Source organism: Phaseolus vulgaris, chromosome 7 (genome assembly GCF_051622355.1).
Source record: "Phaseolus vulgaris cultivar YP4 chromosome 7, ASM5162235v1, whole genome shotgun sequence".
NCBI classification, from domain to species: domain Eukaryota; kingdom Viridiplantae; phylum Streptophyta; class Magnoliopsida; order Fabales; family Fabaceae; genus Phaseolus; species Phaseolus vulgaris.
In genome coordinates, this window is record NC_143504.1 from 5,191,974 (window position 1) to 5,215,743 (window position 23,770).

General features: G+C 35.2%; 3 protein-coding genes across 5 annotated transcripts; 2 read left to right on the top strand and 1 right to left on the bottom strand.

The window, feature by feature from the left end:
- Positions 1-281: 281 nt before the first annotated feature.
- On the bottom strand, positions 282-2,259 carry LPA19 (photosystem II 11 kDa protein-like protein). 2 transcript variants are annotated; one of them, XM_068635221.2, is made up of 4 exons: positions 2,151-2,259; positions 1,473-1,593; positions 656-1,059; positions 282-528 (listed from the first exon to the last, which is right to left on the bottom strand). In XM_068635221.2, exons 2-4 carry the CDS (start codon positions 1,552-1,554, stop codon positions 391-393), a joined length of 624 nt encoding a protein of 207 aa, XP_068491322.1. In that variant the 5' UTR covers positions 1,555-1,593; positions 2,151-2,259; the 3' UTR covers positions 282-390. The 2 variants fall into 2 exon arrangements, with proteins under 2 accessions (XP_068491322.1, XP_068491323.1); XM_068635222.2 differs by lacking the exon at positions 2,151-2,259 and having other exon boundaries at positions 1,473-2,085.
- Positions 2,260-3,408: 1,149 nt separating this feature from the next.
- On the top strand, positions 3,409-14,542 carry LOC137827727 (RNA recognition motif XS domain protein). Of its 2 annotated transcripts, XM_068634016.2 has the most exons (3): positions 3,409-4,557; positions 9,762-10,069; positions 13,702-14,542. In XM_068634016.2, the coding sequence occupies exons 1-3, from the start codon at positions 3,731-3,733 to the stop codon at positions 14,055-14,057; spliced, it is 1,491 nt and encodes a 496-aa protein (XP_068490117.2). In that variant the 5' UTR covers positions 3,409-3,730; the 3' UTR covers positions 14,058-14,542. The 2 variants fall into 2 exon arrangements, with proteins under 2 accessions (XP_068490117.2, XP_090161058.1); XM_090304932.1 differs by lacking the exon at positions 9,762-10,069 and having other exon boundaries at positions 3,500-4,557.
- A 4,534-nt stretch (positions 14,543-19,076) lies between these two features.
- On the top strand, positions 19,077-22,024 carry LOC137827835 (FRIGIDA-like protein). The gene is made up of 3 exons (XM_068634188.1): positions 19,077-20,279; positions 20,371-20,546; positions 21,123-22,024. The coding sequence occupies exons 1-3, from the start codon at positions 19,385-19,387 to the stop codon at positions 21,627-21,629; spliced, it is 1,578 nt and encodes a 525-aa protein (XP_068490289.1). The 5' UTR covers positions 19,077-19,384; the 3' UTR covers positions 21,630-22,024.
- Positions 22,025-23,770: the final 1,746 nt, after the last annotated feature.

A 23,770-nucleotide genomic window follows, 5' to 3' on the forward strand; every position in this document is an offset into this window, starting at 1 on the left:
GGTATAAAATAATTTAACTAGTTTCTAAAATAATATTTATTATTCGATCGCAATTTAATTTTTCTTAATGCATATCATATTAACTGGTAAAATATGGAAATAAAAAGATATCTTTCGCTTTCAATATATGGACTTTAGAGATAAAGAATGCGATATAACGCATCAAGTGACTCAAATTTAGCAGTCTTCTCAGTTTGGTTACGTTAGAGAGACGGGAGAATAATCATCAACCAAAACTAGCAATCAAAATTCAGATGAAAAAAAGAAAAGTTGGATCAATCTTTCGGAACTAAATTAATTTGATTGAGGAATAATTTTGCTTAATCACATGCCATGTAGCATCCAGGGAGTTATAAATGGTGTTATTTCTATAACACTCTGGAAGATGTTCTACAAAAAATCTTCAGCTGTATTTAGGTAATCTAATATTTCAGACTTAACTTCCTGCGACAGTGGAGCTGATGGCCCTGCCTTCGAGTAAAAGTTTGCCAAAGATCTTATTACTTTCTCCAAAATAACATATGATTCCTGCAAGGCATCCAAAACATGATCATATATATACATCTTTAAAAGGGTAATCTGCAACAAAATTTCCACATATTAGTCAAGGCATTGAATTTTCAATGCTTAAAGAGTTTCAAGTAGAAATCCATACTTCTTGCACAACAGTCTGACTTCCCCGCCAACTGCCCAAATATTCCCGAATTGACTCCTTAGCTGAATCTGCATTCCTTCTAAATTTGGCAATATCATCAGTGGTTTCATTTAAAGATTCACGCAGTGTTTTCACTACTTCTCTTGCTGACTTTAAGTAAGCCTTTGGCAACACCTTTCCAGACTTTGTTTTCTCATTAGGATCAAATAATGACTTGATGGCCCCAATAACCCCTTTATCTTCGTCCTCTTTATCACCAGAATTCTCTTCAGCCCATACCACTGATGGTGATAAACCACAAGTCAAGGTAACCAGTGAAGGGCCAACACTGGCTAGAAGATGCCTGCGACTTGATGAAGCTTCCAGATGAGGCAATGCAATATTAGACCTGGATTGCAGTTTATCTGTTATATTGCAGAAGTTGTCAATAAACGTAGGACCTACTGTACTCAGTATATCATGTTGTCCTCACAAATTATGTATAATCTTGATATTGAGTCTACTTTTTTTCCTTCTTCATCAGAATAAGTCATTCTTTCTATATAATCAATCAGAAAATAACAATCCAAAATAAATATGTAATCCCTTTAGCATGACAAATAGTGAAATAGGAACCTCGAGGAAGAAGAAGAATACAGAAACAGCAAACATGCAAAATACTAAGCTATGATTGGAAACATGTTCACCGGGAACAGATCACGTCAAAATGGTTAGACGGTGCAAAAGCTACAACTAGTAGCTTTCATCCAAACGTAAAAAACCACATAAGGTGTCACCAACATGCCCTACAAAAGCATTTTGAAATTTTAGGACATACCTTCAATATCAAATCTTCTTATCCCTTCAACCGTCTTGGAATTTGTGATCGAACACATATTTGCTGCAAGGATAATTGCCATCCTCCTTTTGTAAATTTCCTCAATGCAGAGCTACATCCACTAAAAATACAAGGTAGCAGTAATCTCACAATCATGCTTGTTAAGACTCTTAACTTAGGGTATCATTCCACCAAGTTAACCCACTAAATACTCTTAAGTTAAGAGCACCATTCCACCAAGTTAATCAAGAATTTGTTTCTAGCATGGATAACTTCTTCTACAATTGAATTGACACTTGTACACATGATTATTCAAACACACAGTGATACATAACCAATTGCCCTCCTCCTCCCCCCATCCCAGCTCCGGCTACCACCCACCCGGCGCCGCCATTGGGCAAAAAAATCGGATTACAAATAAAATAAAACAAAAACTGCAATGCTCTATATAAATTCAAGAACCATACACTACCAACTAGCAAGCAACATCCGAGTACAACAATGAACGGTTCAAAATCTCGGTAGCATAACTGACAATAAAATTCCAAAAGTTTAAAGCGCATTGAGAACTTAACGACTGGATTCTGAGAGTAAAACTTTTCAAGAAATAACTGAACACAACACAGAGAACATAATTGCGTTTGGAAGATCGAAATGAAAATGCTTTGGTTTTCTTACCTGTGCTTTGCGAGCAACCACACAGCCTTATCCAAAGGGATAAGGCTAAAACCCCCATTCCACAATTCTTTATATTTCATACAGATTTTACCTGCTTCTTTACTTTTTTTTATTCATCCAAGAGCTCATTTAACCATGAATAAAAAAGGAAAAAAAAAATTCTTTTACACTAGAAAAGAAAAAAAAAACATATATTTTTGACAGCCAATTGTAATAATATTTTAAATTAAATAAATATAATTAAAATAATAATTTACTGGGTTGTGAAAAGAATGTATTTTTATTAAGTATCACTGCCCATAAAAAAAGGTTCCTTCCATTCTTTTTTTATTTCATATTTTTTTGTAAAATATATTTTTATTCCTTCCAAAAAAATAAATTTGATTTCAGTTTTTCTAAATATTATTGTAATTGGTTCTTGAGTTCCCCCTTATTGGTATAATAGAGTGTAACTCTTTCCAATTAATTTAGATGTTAACGTGGATTGCATAATTAGAACAATATATTGATAGCATAGTCCAATTTTCTAACCAAAAATATATTTGTTATTTCATGCTTTTAGATAAAAAAATATTTATTAATTAGATACGTAATATTTTTTTATAAAAGAATACCATCAGAAACAATTCATTAGCATTAACCTAATATTTATGTAAAAGGTAATACACAGTGTCTAAAATTTTGAAAAAAATAAAGTTATATATGTTATTTGTATTTTTTATGTTCCTAAGATAAATTTTGTTTTACCCTAATGGTTCTGTTATACTACTAACTCCGAATATATCACTTACATCTATAATATCTGTCTTATGAAATGAAGAAAATTAAAAGTTAAATTATCACCTATTTTGTGTGCATGTAAGGAATAGAGGAAATTACTATCCACATTTTTGTGTGTATCACAGCTCAAGTTAACAAAGTAATAGTGTGTTACATCGATAATTCTTTTAATGTGTTATACATAATTAAATTTAAATGTTTAAAGATTAAAATATTTTTTAATTAAAATAATCATCACTTATGTTAATTATTTTCTATTTATCATTATGTACGCAACAAGCAAAATTTAATTATTTAATTAAAAATTACAAAACTTATATACGTATGTATTTTTGTTCCATGTAAATAATAACCATTTTAAAATTAAATCTAAAATATTAAAACAGAATTATTAATATAATTTAAATTTTTTATTTTTAAATGACATTTCATAAAACAAACAATAGATATAATACATATGTAAATATATTCATAATGTATTTTTAGATATAATAAATTTATATCTAAAAATAGATTTTCACCTGTTAACAAACAGCAAATAAATTTTGAAGTTTTTTTGAAGAAATTTTGTTGATAATGGTGAATCAGAGGCTTGAGCTCTAAAAGAAAAGTAAAGTTGCGGTTCTTGGCAGGAGAATGTTTATTTATTTGTTTATCGTTTTTTAATCTGTTTGTTGTTTTAAAACTAAAGTGGTGGATCTGAGGTGGTAAAGTTGAGAAAGGGAAGGAGTATTGAAGCACAGAAAGCGGTGAAATTAAGCCGGTTCGGCTAAGATCCTTTGCAACCTCCTCCCTGCAGGATGGCCGGCGGCAACCATCCCAAATCCTCTCTCCATAACAAACCTCCGCCCTCCTCCGCCGCCTCCGCCTCCGCCTCCCACCGTAAATCCCGCTGGGAACCCAACTCCTCCTCCGTCAAATCCCCACCCGATCCCAAAACCTCCGCCGCCCCTTCCCCCAAACCCAAGCCCAAACCCAAACCCAATTCTAACCCTAACCCTAGCCCCAAACACCCATCCGATCACCCTTCCCTCCTTCCCTTCCCCTTCCCAGACCCCTCCCCTCTCGGCCCACCCCCTCCTCCCGCCTACGGCTTCCACATGCTTGAACGCCGTACCATCGTCCTCGCCGATGGCAGCGTCCGCTCGTACTTCGCCCTTCCCCTCGATTACCAGGACTTTGCGCCCCGCCCTCTTGACTTCCTTCACCGCTTCCCTCCGCCCCTCAGCCCCGGCCGCTTCCGCCTCCCCGACTTCCCTCCTGGCGCCTCCAAGCGCAAGTACGGCAACGACGACGGCTCCCGGGATGACCTCGCCAGGCAGAGGGAGCAGCTCCTCCGTAACGCTAATGGCCTCTCTAGGATTTCCGGCGGCGAGTTCTCTGCGGGCCCCAGCGGCGGTACCCCCCTCAAGCGTGAGTTGGTGGACCCCCCTGAGATGAGGCCCTCCAAACACTCGAGGCACGACGGGGCGAATTTCAGTAGGCACTCGCAGGTGGATCAGGACGCGTTGAAGAGAGCCTTTGTTAACTTCGCGAAGCTCATCAACGATAATGTCTCGCAGAAGAGGAGTTACTTGGAGGATGGGAAGCAGGGACGCCTTCACTGTCTTGCTTGTGGCACTGGCAGGTTTGATGCAATTCACATCATTGCCATTGTTTCTTCGAAGTTTGTCTAGCTGGTGTATTTATTTATATCGTTAAAAGCAAGGTATTAGTTCATGGCCTTGAGGGTGATATGGGCTTCGGTAGCTTCAGGCAATAGTTAGATGAACAAGAAGGAGGAGGGGATTGTATAGTATGATTATTTTACGTTGTTCTTTCCGTACAGGTTAACTTTACAACCTTACCATGACAATCGTAAGTAGGAAAATTTAGGTAACTCAGCTTCTTGCTGCTAAGATACAGGAGATTGACAACCAGTTATGTTGAAAATTTTGGAGGCACTAAATGTATGACTTGCCAGAACAAAAGATGCTTTTTTGCTCCTGAGGCGCTCCTTTTACTACCTTTTTAGCTTAGTAGATACAGGGAGACAAAAGAACTGCTAGGATTTTGGAATTTTTGTGATAACTCTAAATTAGTAAGAAATTATGTCTTTTTTTTTTGGAAGATAGATCTTTCCTGTCTTGTATATTTGTACAGTTCAGTTGAGTAGTGGAAGTTCATTACTTTTTTTCAGTTGACAACACTTACCTCTTGGATTTGTCTGGAGCTTAGGTTTTGGAAAATATTAGGTTCCTGATCCTACTGTTGTTTCCTCCTCCTGTAGCATATCGGTTCTACTACTACCACCACCTTTTTCTGTTGTTGTTTGTTCCTTTAAAGTCCAACATGCAATATCATATGCTTTTGTTATAGCCTCTTATGGCTTCAGATGTATTTTCATAAAAGATTGTTGGGGTCGTAGATATTTTCTGATATTTATAACACCAAACTAGATTAAAGTAACTAGAACTTAAGGCTGGGTCTTGATGTAATCTGTATCTTTAGAATTTTGCACTAGTAGTTCTACTACCATACATATCTTGTAATAGTCTGGATATAAGCTACATGAACACCATTCTTTCTCAAAGTCTTCAATGATCCCTCTTTCTGCAGTTGATCATAACTATCATAGTCAACATTATGAAACGCTGCTCAATTTAGATAACTGAGCTTCTTATTCTTAATGCCTTGGAGACTGACAACTAGTTATTTTTTTAACATTCGGAGGCACTAAAGGTGAGCCTTTCCTAAACCAAAGTGGTTCAACTCTTCGCCAACCCTCTTGTGCCTCCCTTGTGAGAGAATATCATTTCAGTCTTGCTGGAATCAATGTGACAATTATTTATTTCTTCTAAGATGTTTAGTTGATTGTAATAAATCTTTTACAACTTCCTTAGTGGCAGTTGTAACTGTCAGATTAGACTTTAGATAGGCTTTATATTTCTTGTGCGATAAATATCTGGTTCATTCATTTTCTGATTTTCAATATACAGAAACTTTCCAAATTCTCTCTGTTTTCTCAACATTCAACATTTTTTGACTACCTCTTGAGCTTACGTATACAAGGAGCAATGTTATCAATGTTGAAAGGCCAAATCTTCGTCATATAAATATGTCATTTTGACCTATGGTGCTTCAATAGTGGGTCTCCTTTCACATATTGGCTATGATGGTGACACAAATTCCACCATGCCATTTTGCCAGGGATACACCATTTAGCAACATGGAACCAAAGGAATTATTTGGATCTTGTTGTTTCTTCCTATTGTAGCCTATAAATTATGTTAAGAGATATGATTTATTTATATTAGAGATATGATTTGATTACATTAAATTATGAGATATTATATGATTTAATAGGGATTATCTTACCCCCCACTATTAGATATTGTTTTTGTTCTTTATCATTTGTATCTTCATTATAAGTAAGAATAATCATGTGTGTACACAACACACAAAACTCATTATATTCCTTCTTGGTTTCTATGTTCTCAACTCGGTACCATAGCGTACCATTGCTATGACCTGTTTTGTCACTAGTTCTCTTAAGAGCCTGGTAAGAAGGAAACCCTTGTGCGTGCTTTCTCTATGGATCCATTGCTCATAAGTGCAATTTTTGTTTAAACTGTGTATGTTTTCGGTTTTTTTGTTAACTTTTATTGTTCACAATAGTTCCATTGTTCATCACTAACATCATTGTTCACTATTGTGTCAATGTTCACTGCCGATGTTACTGTTCACTGATGGTGTTATGGCTCTCACCAATGTTTTTTTCTATGAGCTCTATTCAGCAAATGAGCTCCACCACTAGCAGCACTTAGTTCTGTGATGACCATTTTTTGATCTCCAACAGTCATTGTGCATCTGAGCATTCCAACGACTACTGTGTTCTCTAAGCACTTTTGCTTTCCGACAGTTGGCATGTCCCCTGATCATCTTTGGCTTTCCGGCAACGGCTACATCCTTTGAGCATTTTTGCTTTCTAGCTACCACTGAGTCCTTTCCTTTGAGCTTTTTTGGTGTCTGCCAACTGCTATGTCCTCTGATCAATTTTACTTTATGGTTGATATGGTGTCCTTTTAGCATTTTTTCTTTTTGGCAACCCTTGTCTCATCTATCAATTTTTTCTCTTTGTGAGCTACTGTGACCTGTCAAATCTTAACAAGTTTGACTCATGTGATACTCTACACATGCTCCAACTTGAAAGGAGTGTTAAAGATATGATTTGAAAGGACGAAGCATGTTGAAGATTGATTGTCACTTTGAGAAAACAAAAGTCATGTTTGGGAAATATCTAATTAGTGTCATTATGTACTTTTGACAACCAACTGACTTGCATGTTCACTAAGTGTCTCAAGAGGTCTTGTGTTGATGACATTTGTAACAGACTTGTCTCGTGTGATACATATGCTTTAGCATGATGGGGAGTGTTAGATATATGATTTGATTATGTTGAATAGGGAGATATGATATAATTTGATAGGGAAATATCTTACCAAGTATTTCCATTATTAGAGAATGATTTTGTTCCTTATTATTGTTTTTCATCTTCATTATAAATAAGAATACTCATGTGTGGCACCCAATTCATTATATTAATTCTTGATTTTTGTCTTCTCAAACTTATGGGTGGCAAAATAGACCAGCCTGCCCCACCAATGGCCTCCAAAAAGCGAGCCTGTTGGAGATGGGTTGCCATAGTCAACTTGGGTTGTTGAAGTCCTTGGCTCTCCCCATCACAGGACAAGTCCACCTTATACATACATAAATATATACATAAATATATATATATATATAATATATATATATATATATATATATGGGTTAGTTGTGCCTGCATGACACAACTTCATTGTGAAGAAATCATGTATGCATAACATGACCTTGGTTATGCAAAGGTGAAGTCGTGCCACCTTGACACGACTTTGGTATTGGAGCGAAAATTGTGCCACCTTAGAACAAATTTAATTAAGGTTAATGATTTTTTTAATTGAAGTCGTGCTACCTGGGCACGGCTTCAGTTCAAATAAGAATACATTGATGTCATGCTTATGAGTATGAAGAGTTACGAGTCTTCTAGTCCATAAAAATCTCAACTGGTTTGATGGTCAGCTATGAATTTTATAATTGACACTTCTGGAAACTAGTTTTGTAATGTGATTTCATTTAGTCTGGTTCTGGTCAGGAAATCTTGTAGAAGGATCTTTGGTTAAGAGGTATAATTGGAAAATAATGAGTACTGATGTAGTCAGCCCTTGAATTCTGTGTACTTGTATATATGTTGTTTTCTGTTGTCTGTATGCAGTCATTTCCATTAGCCCTTGAACTTGTGCATTTCTGTTGTGGCTGTTATAGTTCGTTAGAAATAGTGGGAAATGGTATTTTTTGACGTGTTGTAACTATGGAGTGATTTGATGATTCCTTAGGATCTGATGGATTGAGAAACTAAATTCTTAGATCAGATATACTTGTGATGTTGCTTATCTCGTAATTCATATGCGTTTATGATTATCTTTGTTGTGGGCTAGTGGCTTGTCTTTGGAGCAATTTTGGTTGCCATATAACATGGCTAGAGCTCTTATGTTTTCCAATCTGGAATTTGTAGAACTTCTGCTTCATTTAGCTTTATATTTGTAAAAAGTTTACAGTTCTCTCTGCCTTTTAATATGGAAATGGTTGTGTTTTTGTTTTTTTTAAATAGTGTTACTTGGTTTAGATGTTGGGCCTTGGAGCAACAATATATAACCTACGGTTTAGAGGCCACGGTATCATATTGTGAAAACAGCCTCTCTGATCCAAGGGGTTTATGTATATACCCTCCTTAGATTTCACATGATGGGAAAAGTGTGTCGGTTTGCCTTTTTTTCTCCCTTTTCTCTAATGTTGCTTGATTTATAAAATGTAATACAGTGCCATCAAACTCTTAATTATTCTAATATATGAAGGCAACATAGCCTTCTCTGTTCTGTATATATTAAGTTTTTTAATATTTTGAACATGTGGTACAATGATTGTTAGAGTATTGTTATGTTATTTATTCATTAATTACAACTGGGGCAATTTTGCTGCTTGATTGTTCAAAAGAAATTTATGATGATATGGGCATTTTCTGAGGGTCATAGAGATGCTCTTGATGTAGGTTGTTCTTATCATCTTAAATACATAAGTGGGCTTCATCCATCTCTTGTCTTTTGTGGAACCTTAGAACCATGCATATATTCCTTATACACTTTATCTCCTGCTTCCTTAAGGGGATGACATTTTCTTCTGAGTTTTCTCGCTTACCTGTTCTTTTTGTACTGAAATTTAGCCTTGTTACAAGTCCTAGGTTATGCCCAGTCAATTTTCTTTAGTTCATTGCTTCTGAAGTTCAGTCTTTGGCATCGTTGGTGACTTGAACTTTTACATCTTCACAAATAATTGAACTCTTTTTAGAACAGAAACTTTGGTGATAATTTTCTTTACCAAATAGAGTTACCCTTCTGTATCTCTTTAGAGAGAGCAATGTACCTTTATATTGCACAGAAAGGAATAATTTTTCTATGTTGTCAATTTGTCTTTGAAAATCTTGGTATCTGCAACTGTTTGGGACCAAGCTCAATTTGTAGTGTTGATTAGAACTTTCACGAGTGGTGCTTCTCCACTCTTGGATCTTCTTAAGTAGGACCTTGGTGCTTTGATGTACTTTAGGATGTTGGTTCTCTGTGTGACTTCAGAAAGAACATCCTAGGATTTAAATCTAAATGAAAGGAAATTAATATGTACTTTTACTTTACCTTTTCTGTGTACTTACAGGATGAAACCCTAAAATATATTCTTCAATGCCCTTGATATTCCAACTTTCAGGTCTGCTAAAGATTTTCCAGATATGCATTCTCTCATTATGCACACTTACAACTCAGATAATGCTGATTCACAAGTTGATCATTTGGGATTGCACAAAGCTCTGTGTGTCTTAATGGGTTGGAACTACTCAAAGCCTCCAGATAACTCAAAGGCGTATCAGTTTTTATCCTCTGATGAAGCAGCTGCAAATCAGGATGATTTGATCATGTGGCCACCTTTGGTGATCATTCATAACACAAATACCGGAAAAAATAGAGATGGCCGTATGGAGGGTTTGGGAAACAAAACAATGGATAATAAAATTAGAGGTATAATGTGAACCTCCATTTTTTATCGTCTTCTATTATGATGTCTCTGTTAACGGTGGCAATGAGCTCAGGAAAATCTTTCTTGCATGCATACTGAGTGGACCCTTTAGAGCAGTTTCAGTAGTTAGTTACCTTTCCCAATATTTCTTTTAGCCAAACTCTGCTTTAGGCTGATGTCTAATGGAATTTCTTTTGGCATTATCTCTTCAAAGATAAGGAGATGAGAAGCCATTTTGATCTTATAGGATTTGCCATCAACATCAAACTAGAAACTTGGACATTAGAGACCCGTCTCGTCCATAATTTAAAATACAAATTTTGATTTTATTTTACTATATTTGACTTTCCATTAATATCAAAGAGTTTTTGGAGTTGATTCTTCTGTCAAGGTTGCTCTTTTGCATTTTTTTTTAATTTTGCATAGTAATGAGTCCTGTCTAATATATTGGTTATTTCTTTTTTATTTTTGTCTTTTTAATTTCAGTAGTGTTTACTGCTCCCCTATCAGTTTGACATAAGTAGTAGAAGCTGTTAACTTATATTCACTGTTTTTTGTTTTCATTAGATCTAAAAAATATAGTTAGTTTCTCTGTAACTTTCTGATATTCTGTTTTGGTATGTAAAAAAAAAAAGTTTTTTATGTGCAGCTATTAGCTCTCATTGGCTGAACTTGTTTCACTCTAAATCCATGGATGCATTTCCATTATAGCTTTGACAAGATTATGAAATTGTTGATAAGTTTTTTATTTTACCCTTCTTGATTTACTTGAATTAAGTTTTCAGAATTTTTGTCATAATGCATTGATGCTTGAGTTGAGTAGATGGGTTAGATTTGTTAGATTGTTTATGTTAAATTTATATATTCATTAAATTTCCTTAGAGTCAAACTGAATGCTATTTTGTATTCATTTTTGGATTGATTTTGGGTTGTCTGGGTGTAATTGTTTTAGTAACTCCTAGGTATATCTTCCTCAGGATTCAACTTCTCAATAATCAATACAGATCACTCTTGATTTAGAGCGTGACTAGAGTTCATTGGAGGGATGTTTGATACTCGAACAGGAGTCACATCTCATAGTTGGTTAGGTGGCAGAAGCAAAGTTCATGCATGCCAAAGTGTGTGTATAGGGGCATCTAACTACAATCACATGGTGAAAATTGTGTTGATGTTAAGTGACAAGCATGTGTATCTGTGTCTATGTTTGAGCACGTAGCTTTGTGTGGGGGCACTATGTTATTCCTCCACATGATGATATAATATGTGCTTTTTTAGTCGAAATATATAGAGAAGTTATTTCATAGATTCATTTCCAATAACGACCATTGTACTCCTTTCCATTGAACTTCATGATGACTCCTCTCCTTTATACCCGGCTTCTTCCACAAAAGGAACTACTAAACATTGGTCCGAATTCATCATCAGTTTGGTTTGTTACATGTTCTGGATCTCTAAAACTTCCCTTCCACTCCACCCATTCTTTGGATATCTTTTATAATTGCACACTGAACTGAGAACTGGAAAGCAATGGTGAGTAGCTCAAAATGGGTTTTGGCACAAAGATACTGTCATTGACAAACAAATATGGGATCCTTTAAAACAGTCCTTTCCTTTAAACAAGTTTAAGCAATAACTGGTACAAGGACATATAAGCCAAAAAATAGAGTATAAAATAGAGTTTGGATTTGATGAATTTTTTTAATTTAAATTTATTTCTTCTGCAGAAGTTTTCTTAATTTTGGTGTTAGTTGAGTAAGCTTACTTTTTGGAAGCCTAAAATGTTTACCCATGCCTCCATTGTGTAGCACATTATGTTGACTGTATATGTGACCTGAATGGAAACATGTCTTTACGGCCCCTCTCTCATAATTTGAATTATTGGATGATTCTTCTGTTTAATTTTAAGTTCGTTTGGTTAGCTTTAAAGTTGTTTTCTTGGTAGATAGATGAGAGTTGTTCATGAATAGATCTTTCTACTTAGATTGCATAACTGCTAGGGGATATTTATTTGTTACCTGTGCATTTATGCATGCACAATTGTGTTCATATCTCGATGACAGTTGATTGTACAACAAGGAAAGTAGGACGTGATTGTTATTAACTATGCTATTCTAGTAGGATGTGTTGCTCTTCATGTTGTGCCCAAGTTTTCCGATGTTAATCTAGTTCTTGCTTAAGTGTGTTCTTCATTTGATTTGATACCTAGCCTTGAGGGAATGTTTTTGAATTGAATTGTGTGTCTGGACATATGAATGTCCATTCATTTATGTAAGTATGCACGAATGTAGCTGTGCATTTATGCCCATGCCTATATTGATATTTTAATGATGGTAGGTTGGATAACAAGAAAGAAGTTTTGGTGATTGTTATTGTAGGACAACTCTTCACTTGTGTATAATTTCTGCTTAACTATGTTGTTTTTGCATCAAGCACCGAGAGTGTTTATTTTGCGATGGAGAATATTAAGTTGTGCATGTGCATATCTTTCTTACCTGTCCATTTATGCATGCCAACATGTAGCAGATCGATTATGCACACACATAAACTACATTGTTTTAGCACATATTGTAGTATTGATGTTATATATAGAGATCGAAATTCAAATTATATTTGTAGCTTGTCTGCATTTTTAACTAGTCAAGGTAATGCAACTGCCTTGATGTTGAACAAGGTGAAAAGAGTTTATTTTTTATCTATGGGTTTCCTGACCCGGATTCTGCTTTTAATTTATATGAATAATGCTGTACACGTCTAGTGTTTTTTTCTACCTGATGTCATTCAAATGGAATTTTCAGCCTGGTCTGGCTTTACTATCTGTCAAATCTCAGTGACTGACGTGAAGTGTTACTTCTTTCTGCTTGCATATACTTTTTCTTTTGAGGTGGACTTGTTCCATTTTTTCTCATCTCTCACTTTTCTAGCTCCATGTAATTGTAACTAGTATCTCTTAACTCTCTTTTTTATCAACTACTAGCTTGTGAGTTCAACTAATCTCTGTGAATCGTGATTGTAGTCTTACTGCAAGTTCTTGTGTACTTTGTTCTTTTAAATAGCTATAAGCTTATTCTCTTAAACTCTCTTTTTCATCACCTTCTAACTTGTGAGTTCAGCTAATCTTTGTAAATCGTGATTGTAGTTGTACTGCAAGTACTTAGTTGGTTATTTTGTTCTTTTAAGCTAATTCAGTTTAGACCTGTTTTTGGTTATATTATGTTATATTGACATTAGTCTGTTTTGGCCTAATCAAATAAACCATCTATATGGATGAGTAGAAATTTAGATGATACAGAAAATCTATCTCCAACAGTCCATTTGCTTGCCCATGATTTCTAGTCTCTTGATTTAGATAGTTTGCTCACTGGTCTGCCCTTTGTTTTCTCTCTTCTACTTCCCTCAGATTTCACTCCCTCTTAGTTTTCCTTGACTAACATTAATTTTGTTGGGCATAAAATCTCCTCGGTGATGATGTAAATTAGTTGGTCTAAGTGCCTTTGATGGCAGCATTTATGCAAACGCTCCTTGTTAGGAAGCACCTAACAAATTCTAAAGTTTATTTTTCCATCATCCTCTCATATCTGATGATACAGTGAGCTTTTATATTTTTTCCATCTGATATTCATACATGGTTTTCCAGAGCTTGGATTTATGGGTGGCAAATCAAAGTCATTATATGGAAGAGATGGTCATTTGGGCGTAACACTGGTTAAATTTGCTGGGGACCAATCAGGCTTTAAGGAGGCCATTCGACTTGCTGAGCACTTTGAGAAGGAAAACCATGGACGCAACGATTGGGCCCGTGTGCAGTCACAAACATTAGGAAAGGATGATGAGAATAATGCAAACCTTGTTAAGGTGGATGAGAAAAAAGGAGAGAAAAGGAGGGTCTTGTATGGGTATCTTGGGACTGCTTTTGATCTTGACAAAGTTGATTTTGACACAAGGAAGAAGGCTGCCATAGAGAGCAGGAGAGAATACAAACCACCCATGTAGTGTTTGGACTATATGCCAATGTAAAATGGGATACATGGAAAGTCTTTCCAGTTGCATAGAGACGATTCCTGAAGATGATAAAAGCTTTTATGTATTGTGCTGACCGTTTCAATGTACGATAGGAGGCAGCGTTGCCATCATTTTTATTTTAATTCTAAATTTATGCTGAATTTCCTGCCATAGTTGCTATTTAGGTGCATTAAGAAGATTTGCATGCCTTTACACCATCTGACAACCTGGAACGCACTATCACTAAAAGTCAATGACTGGTGTCCAAAGTCTTAGTCTTATCCTAGCTTTTCCCCATGTTGGCTGGGAACTCTTTGTATACAGTTTACATTTTTTAATTACAATGGTGGGGCATGGAAATATGTACTCATGATTCCTGCGAACTCTGTAAATCCCTTATCAGTAGCCCTCCTTATTGATTATTTGCAGTTCAGCTTAATTGATAGAGGAAACCCTCTATCCACTGCAAATTCCTAGTTGATTGTGTTCGTTTCCTCTATTTTTGCTTTCAACCTTTCTTTGAATTTGTCGACAAGGCTGTAGAAGGAGGGCTCTTTGGTGATATAACCTAAAGTTCAAATAAAGAAGGTTATGGTGGAGTTAATGGATGTTGGATTCATAGCAACGATCACCACTTAGTGATTCTATTCCAGCTTACTAAAGTTAAAGGCACCAATGCATATTTTTTATATATTATTCTCACAACAAGTGGTGTTCAGAAATTATTTGTCATAGAAATAAGTGGATTCTATTTGAGTTGGAAGTAAAGCTAGATCTTGGTGTCCGTACACCAGCGAAAGTAGTGTCTATGAATAACTGCAGATGATATACTCTGGTCTGGCTACAATATTTGCTGGGGGATGTAGTTTATCTCTTGTTCGTAAGATAAATAGGATTGTGTTATTTTCAAGCGATCTCGTTTCTATAGTGAGTATAATGTATTCATCTTAGATTTAATTTATAGTATATTATAATTATGTTATTAAACTTAAATGGTAAATACATCTTCACCCAGAATGCAACTTCGCATCTGAGGACCCTTTTTTAGAGACATTAATAATTATCTTTAGGGTTTAAGACATTTTCGGCTTCTTATTCTTGGGATGTTAATAAGCATTCAGATACACGTGTGTTATTGGATAACTTCTTATGCTCCATTTTTATCTTGTTAATAGTGCTTAGTTAAGGGGAAGCATTTGGGCAATGGAGACACAGTATTCAATGTGTTTCCAAAACTAACCACTGTTCTTGCTACATTGGTTCAAAAAATATACAAGAATTTTTTTTTATTGAGAAACATGTGAGCACAATACGTAATTATAGGGGAATGTATTTATCTGTAGTTGAATAAAATATTTTTTTCTCAATTCTTTAACCAATACCTTTAGGATATTAATTAGAATTTGCTTTTAATTTTTTAACATTATAATTTTATATTTCATATATTTTGTTATAAAAACATCCCTTTTTTAGCATTACAAAGAAAAGTTAAAAGCAGCCTTTCTCCCCACCAGTTTATTGGTCTGTTCCCTTATATATATATATATACACACACACACGCACAACAATTCTTACTTTGTAGATATGTTTAAATGACCAAAAAAGGACATTTCTTTATCTAGTATTTTCTTATTTTGGTTTCTTCATGTTTACCCTTCATTTAAATAAGTTTAGTTGATTATATGCATTTAAATGAGTCCAATGTTTATACATTGTTAATTAAATAAGTTATTGATATGATTTTAATGATAATGGTTATAACAGTTAATAAATTTATCGTCTATGATAATTTATGATGAGAAGAAAGTGAAAATGGTATTAGATTGTTAGTGTATAATTTGTTTGTTCTTTAACTATCAGCTAATTATATTGCTGATATCTTTAAATGTAAATAATGTATTGTCTAATATTTCTCTCTCTCTCTCTCTCTCTCTCTATATATATATATATATATATATATATATATATATATATATATATATATATATATATATATATAAGTATTCCAGTTGGTGTTTTGATTATCCTGGTTTGCCGTTTTACCCAAATGTAACTTCAATTTATCGTCGCTATTAAAACTCAGTTCACATTATTTTTTTGGTAGAGATTTTAGCTTCCTTTCAGTAGTAATGATTTTCATTCATCAACATGGAAACCTAATTAGGCCTAGAAGTGCCTGAAAAATCATGTATGCTTTTATTTATTTTTATTTATGCTCATTTAAAGCAAATGCATGTTTTTATTTTTTATTCTTGTGCTCGTAGAAAACCAATTTATGTGTTTTTGAATTGGCAGGGTCACTAAAGAAATTAGTTTTATTTAACAAAATGAACAAGATACTCGCATGAATTTTTATATTAAACTGTATTATATACGGAATAAACCTCTTGAAACTCTTATATTTGTATCTGTGCGTTAGCATTATCTTTTTAGGGATGATATAATCAATACTGTGTTTTTGGGAAGTCTAAGCCCAGAAATTAAAGTAACCTTTTTTAAGTTTCCAGAGTATATTAACGTGTTCGTGAATGATAGAATCCCCTTATCATAAAGGGGTTTACATATATGTATAAATAATTACTTTTCAAAGTTGGTATAAATGCACAATTACTCTTGACATTCATGTATATGAATAATATAGCCATCTCCAAATCAAATTTTTGTTTAGTTTAATTAGTTTTAAGGAGAAAATAATAGTAACTTGTGTGTTAAGAATATTTTTACGATTTTTTTTACTAAAAAAGCAAGGACGCTTCAAAACAATATAATATGATTTTTTTATCAAATATGTTGGTGTACTCTCTCGTAATTTCCAAACATTTTCTATAATTTTTTTTTAAAATGTAGGAGTATCTATATATTATACGATTATGAATTATATAAATTAGTAATGTGCACAACTATGTTTTAAATTATTTTTTGAAATAGAAAGATGTTTTTCATAATTGATTCACAATGATTTTTTTCTTATTTTTATAATCATAATAACAATTTATATAATAAAATTTGAATTTTTAAAAAATTACTGTATTTTTTAAAAAAAAATTATGTTAGAACCATACTAAAATTGTAAGAAATTTAATAAATACTTTTTGAATTGGACACTTCATAGATACATGGTTTACATGTGTCATATGAATGTCGGTCTATTGTACACCGACACATCATTTAAAAAATTTCACAACAAAGAAAATGAAAAAGGCTGAAAGGATAATGTGATAGAAGGAAATATAAGAGAATTTAGAAAGAAATAAGTATTATTAATTGAAAGAGTGGAATCTAAAAAGAGAGATGGAAGTGGAGGGAGAATTATAGGTTATCCTAACAGGGACAGAGATTTGTAAGCATGCATGTGTCTGTGTGTGATAGCAGGTGCTGTACAATGTTTATAGTGTTTGTCTGTTTTTAATCCTTTCCTTTTAATTTAATTTAAATTACTCTCTTATCTTTCATTCTCTTCACTCACTTTTACCACTTTATCTGACTCTTCCCATGTGGAGCTCCACTCCTCTCTGTCTCTTTCTGTCATCAGATCCATCTTCGATTTCTGGGAAAGTTCTTTCTCTTCTCTTCTCTTATCTTCTCTTCTCTCTACCATTTATACACAACTATTCTACATTCTTTCATCCCATACGCCCCTATTCCAATGTTTCCTAGGACACTCTCCTTTACACTCTCACAATCATTTTTATGGATTTTTCACCATAACTAATTTCTAAAATATTCTTCTGCCAACTCACTTCAACATTTCAATTATCATTCTTTTCAAGACAAATTTTAACTTTATTCTTCCCTTCTCATCAATTTTATTCTATACTCTAATTTTACCACCTCTATTTCTAACTAAAAATGTAACTTTTCATGTCTCTCAAGATTACCATGTTATTCTCAGCATTTGTATCTATGATTGAAATCAAAATATTTTCACACATTTAATAAAAAAATTATATTGTTCCCACATCATATTAATAAAAGTAAAAATAATAGAATCTTATTAAATGTTTATTAAAAAAACTGTACTGTCTTTTCTTCTTTTCTCAAGCATTAAACTAAAGTAATTAGTATGTTTAGTTCAGTTTATACGTTCTCAGTCAAACAAAAAGGAATGGTTATCTGAGTCAAACAATTTAAATTAACTTTCTAATTTTTAATTATTATTATTACCGTTATATCTTATTTTAATTGTACAATTTGATGTGATACTTATAGTTAATATATAATTAAAGATAAAAAAAAATTAATAAGATAAATAAAAATAAATTGATAGGATGATTCAAATAGATTAATTGAATAAATACAGTCTTAACTGGAACATACCCTTGAGTATTTGATTGCAAGTTTGGCTTGGTAGTGGGCACTGTATATTGCTCTGAGTATATTTATAATCAACTAGCATACTATGATTAATATCTTTGTTATCTATTATTTTATTATTATCAAAATAAAAATAACAGTTATCAACATAAAAATAATAATTTGGACAATAAATTTTGTAATAAAAAATAAGATAATCAAATAAATGTTTTGAGTTAAAATTAATTTGTATAAATTAAAATGGAGTGTAAAATTGTTTATGTTAACGTAAATAAATTTTAATTTATAAATAAATAATTATTTTAAACGTGTTTTTAAGGAAATTCTTCCCAATAAACTGTTGATATTTATAATTATTCTTATCAAGGAATGCTACTATTTTTTAGATTAAGAGATTTATTTCTTTACAATTATTTTAATATTTTAGATTCAACATTTTTAACGTGTTGATATGAAACTTGTTTAAGGATTTTTAAAATTTTAATTAGGTTTATTGAATCGTGATTTTTATTTTACATAATAATATCTGATTAAATTAGAGTACTTAAACTTGTACAAAAAGAGTGTATTTGAGTTTTTACTTCCTTATTTGCAGGGCTATTATACTTTTGAAACATTATCTAAAAGCAGATATAAAGAAAACAAGTATATACTATATACGGCAACATGTGTGTTTGTTTTATTATTTTGAAAAGTGAAAATGAATAATTTATAGAAACTAATATCAAGCTGGCCTAGTTTGTTTCCCTGTACGCACACCCAGCGCATTATAGCATCGCCCCTCAACCACCTTTTTCAGACAACGACAACACGTGTCTCCACCTTACCCATCCACGTCAGCAGAGGCTCTTTCCCTCACTCTTCATTTCATTTTACCAGCACCACCTTTACTCTTTGTTTCGTTGCTTCTTTCTTTCTTCTCTGATTGATTGAACGCAGTGAGTGAGTTAGTGAGTGAGCGAGCGAGATAGGGTTTTCGTGTGTTCTCTCTTCAGTTCGCGACCATGGGGTCCATCCCCGATCCTGGCGAGTTGAGCGAGTTGACTCAGCCGAGCTTCGACGAGTTCCAGCGCCAAACCTCTCTCATGACCAGCTGCACCCTCCTCTGGAAGGAGCTCTCCGACCACTTCTCCTCTCTTGAGGAGGACCTCAAGCACAAATCCGAAGCCCTAAAAGGTAAGATGCGGACGCTCGACACTGCAACCTCTGACTCCCTCCGCCTGCTCGACCGCCGCGAAACATCCCTCGACGCCACGCTCCAGATCGCCCTCCGCACGCTCGACACGCGCCGCACAGCTGCCCTATCCTCTTTCCTCGACGACCACGCGGACGACGGCGGCGGCGAGGTTGACGACGCCACCGGCCTCGTCCTCAAACTGAAGTCCTTCTGTCTCCGCATGGATGCCTTCGGCTTCTGGACCTTCCTCAGCGCCAAGAAGAAGGAGCTCGACGGATTACGCGCCGAGGTCCCCGTCGCCCTCGCAGAATGCGTCGATCCGGCCAAATTCGTCCTGGAGGCCATCTCCGAAGTCTTTCCGGTCGACAAGAGAGGGGAGAAGCCCGGCCACGACCTAGGCTGGGCTTGCGTCCTTGTCCTCGAGTCTCTGATTCCTGTCGTTGTCGACCCGGTCATCGGAAAATCGAGGCTGTTGGTCACCCCCACCGTGAAGGAGCAGGCCACGGAGATAGCGGAAACTTGGAAGGCCATCTTGGAGGAGCGTGGCGGCGTGGAAAACGTGAAGACACCTGACGTCCACACATTCTTGCAGCACGTGGTTACCTTCGGTATTGTCAAGAACGAGGACTTGGATTTGTACAGGAAGCTTGTTATTGCTTCCGCTTGGAGGAAACAGATGCCGAAGCTTGCGCTTTCGCTTGGTCTTACTCAGCAAATGCCTGGTATAGTTACAATTACGGTTCTCCGCAAATTGATTTTGTGGATTTGTTGTTTGTTTGCTGAAAGTGTTGTGTTTGCGTGTATTGTTTCTAGATATGATTGAAGAGTTGATCAGCAAAGGGCAGCAGCTTGATGCGGTTCATTTTACATATGAAGTGGGTCTTGTGGACAAGTTCCCTCCTGTTCCCTTGTTGAAGTCTTTTCTCAAGGATGCTAAGAAAGTTGCGGCTTCTATTTTGGAAGATCCTAATAATGCAGGCCGAGCAGCGGTATTTTTCCCTTTTTGTCTTTGCTTATGCGTGGTTTGGTTTGGTTTAGTACTTGAACGAGTAAAACTTTTCCAGAAGTTAATTCTAGCGCATAGGAAAGTAGTTTAATTCGGTTTATTTCGTTCTTCTAGTAAAGGTTATGGAGTAGTTTATTCAAATCAGCCCTTACTAGTTCGATGTGTGGAGGCTGAACTTTCTTTTCTTTCATGCTTGACGAGTATAGCTGTGAATGTGTAGTTGGTGCTTCGAACATGTTTTCTATTTTTGGTTTATTTTGTATAGACAGAGGATGCAGCTTATTAGAAAGAATATGGCTAGGATTCAGTTTTAGATAGGGGAATAGAGTGGTGATATCTTTCAGGGTCTTAGTGTTAGTACTTGGTTAGATACTGATCTGATTTCTGATTCTTCTCATCTATTTGTGTTGCTTCTTTGATTAGTTGGAAGAAAAAAAAGGGCAGGAAATGGTAAAAGCGCTCTATTTGTGTGGTGTTGTTTTTTCGAGTTATTAGAAGAGGTGGGTTTAATATATTAACGATCTTTTTGTTTTTTTCCGTGTTGAATGAAATTTGGCAGTACCTAGCTGCAAGGAAAGAGCAGTCTGCACTCAGGGCTGTGATTAAATGCATTGAAGAATACAAACTTGAGGCTGATTTCCCTCCAGAAAATCTGAAGAAGCGACTTGAACAGTTGGAGAAGGTGAAGACAGTGAAGACCGAGAAAAGGAAACCGGTTGCTGTTCCTGCCAATAAGAGAACTCGAGCAAGCAACAGCAATGGAGGTCCAATGCCACCAGCCAAAGCTGGGCGTTTGACGAATGCGTATGTATCATCTTTCCCTGCTGCTCCTACATTTGTTAGGTCTCCTTCACACGGGCAATACCCAGCTGCTCTTCCACCATACCCTTCCCCACCCCACATGTATGGCAGCAGAAGTCCCCCAGCAAATCCTTATGCTGCTTATTCGCCCGAGCCTGCACCAGCTATTGCAGGGTCTTACCCAGCGGCTCCTATGAACTATCCTGCATATGGTGGCTATGGAAATGTCTTGGCACCCACTTATCAGCAGGCTTACTACCGATAGAAATGACAACCCTCGAAGATGGTAACCACTGATATGACGACCTTGATCCAATTTACTTTCGCAATGTTGTTTGTAATCACTAACCGTTTAACGGTAGCAGTTCTGTGTGTTAATTATAACTACTGTCCCACTTCCTGCTCTGCATGGGGAGAAGCTGTATTTCTAATGTTGATCCCATAGTACTAGGTGATTGTGGAAAGTAACTAGGACGGCCAAGAAACATCAGAAACTCAACTACCACTGTTCGGTTTAGTTGTAGAAAGACTTACTGTGTTTACATTATATGCTTATCTTGGGATCGAACTGAAGGAAAACAAAAAAAGAAAAAAGGTAATCTGTTTCTTGGCAGCTGTTGACTATGGTATAAAGACTATAAAGGAAATAATTTTGTCTGAGATGAATGTTTTTACATTGATGAGCGGTTCTGCATTCGCACTACCGGACTATGGTGTTTGTTAGTACTGCATTCTTCCAAAGAAAAGTTCTAAATCTTTTGCCAAGTGTTAACCCTTTATTTATTAAATGCATGAAGTATTAATGTTTTTAAGATGTTAAACATGTTTTTTTTATGTAATATATTTTTCTATAGAATGTTAGGAAGATTAACTAGAGAATAATTAGGAAGAATAGCAATTACCTTTTTCTTTCCCAAAACCTAAGATGATGAGAAAAGAGAATGCGAGTAACCCTGGTCGAGAGGGAAAGTTGGGAGAATCCTAGCAGCTAAATCAGGGGTGTGTATTTGGTTTGGTGTAACAGTATATCGGTTGGGGATAAAAGATGAAGAAAACAAATAGCAATTATGTGTTCCTGAATAGTAGGAATAGTATTCGCATTGCATTCACGCTACTTACCTAATTAAACTGAGCGCAACAACCCGTATAAAGGAAGAAAACATTCAGAACGTGAGTTAGTAGTAAAGACCACTAAGGAGGCAGGGAATCTTTTATGAGTATCCATAAAAAGAAGGAAGAAAGCACTCGAAACATACAGTTATTGCAATGACCACTATGGAGGCAGGGAATCTTTGATGGGTAGTTTTCTTACACTTGTAATACTCAACTATGCTATTTGTTAGTACCCATTCAACGGTGGTATCTTATTACATTCCTTTATTGGCATTCTTCTAAAGAATAATTCTAAATTAATCCTCTTGGTTACTAAATGTAGAAAGTATTGATGCTGACAAATACTTTTCTTATTTTTATTATAAGATGCTGAGAAGATAATGTAAGAGTAGCATTAACTTCTCTTTTGCCCAAAATTAAAGATGAAGAGAAAATAATGCGAGTAAACCAGGCTTAGAAACTAGTATGAGAACATTGCCAACTAAAATTTAGTTTGTGGTATGTATTTAGTCTGTATAATTTCTGTTATTGAAATAAAATATGAAGGAAAGAGATTGCAATTATGAATCCTAGGAAAAAAGTATTCACACTACTCAACAACCCAAGAAAAGTAGGAAGAAACACAGAAGATAGGTGGTTGCAAAAGAAGACCACATGGAGGCAGGGAATCTTTTCTCACATGTTAAGCAAGCTTACACAGTCCAGTTACAGCTTGCAACTCCACTTTTCTTATTTCTCAGTTTGGTTTGTCCTTCACGACGATTCCCGTTATAGTAACTTCCGATTATCTTTGTAGCCTAGGCCTTCATCTTTCGTGTACCCTTGTTTCTCTGATGTCAAAATCATCGTTCAAAAGGTTATGATATTGTGTTTGTGGATGATGATGCTTGAGCTTGGCGAAAGTGTGAAACAAGCCTGGCTAGAAGGGATGTGGTTGCATGCATGACATGTTCTTTAGGTCACAAGTTAGTGTCCCTTAAGTAACATTTTCCTTGTATGTTTAGGGTGAAACGGCTTTTGATTTTAGGACAAATTATATGATAATTCGTGGCAATATATCTATAAATTTGAGTACAGTTCCGAGGATGATTCAGAATTCGAATAATGAATACTCTTCAAAGAAAAAAAATGGAGGAGTGAAAAGAAAACAGATAAAAATAAGTGCAGATGTGATTTGCAGAGACGTTGATTAAGTCTCAAGTAAAAGCGAAATGTGTATCTGCTGTAAAAAATCAATGACACTTCTTTTGTGAATAAGACGCAGACTTGGCAAGGTTCCTACTTTTTACTAGC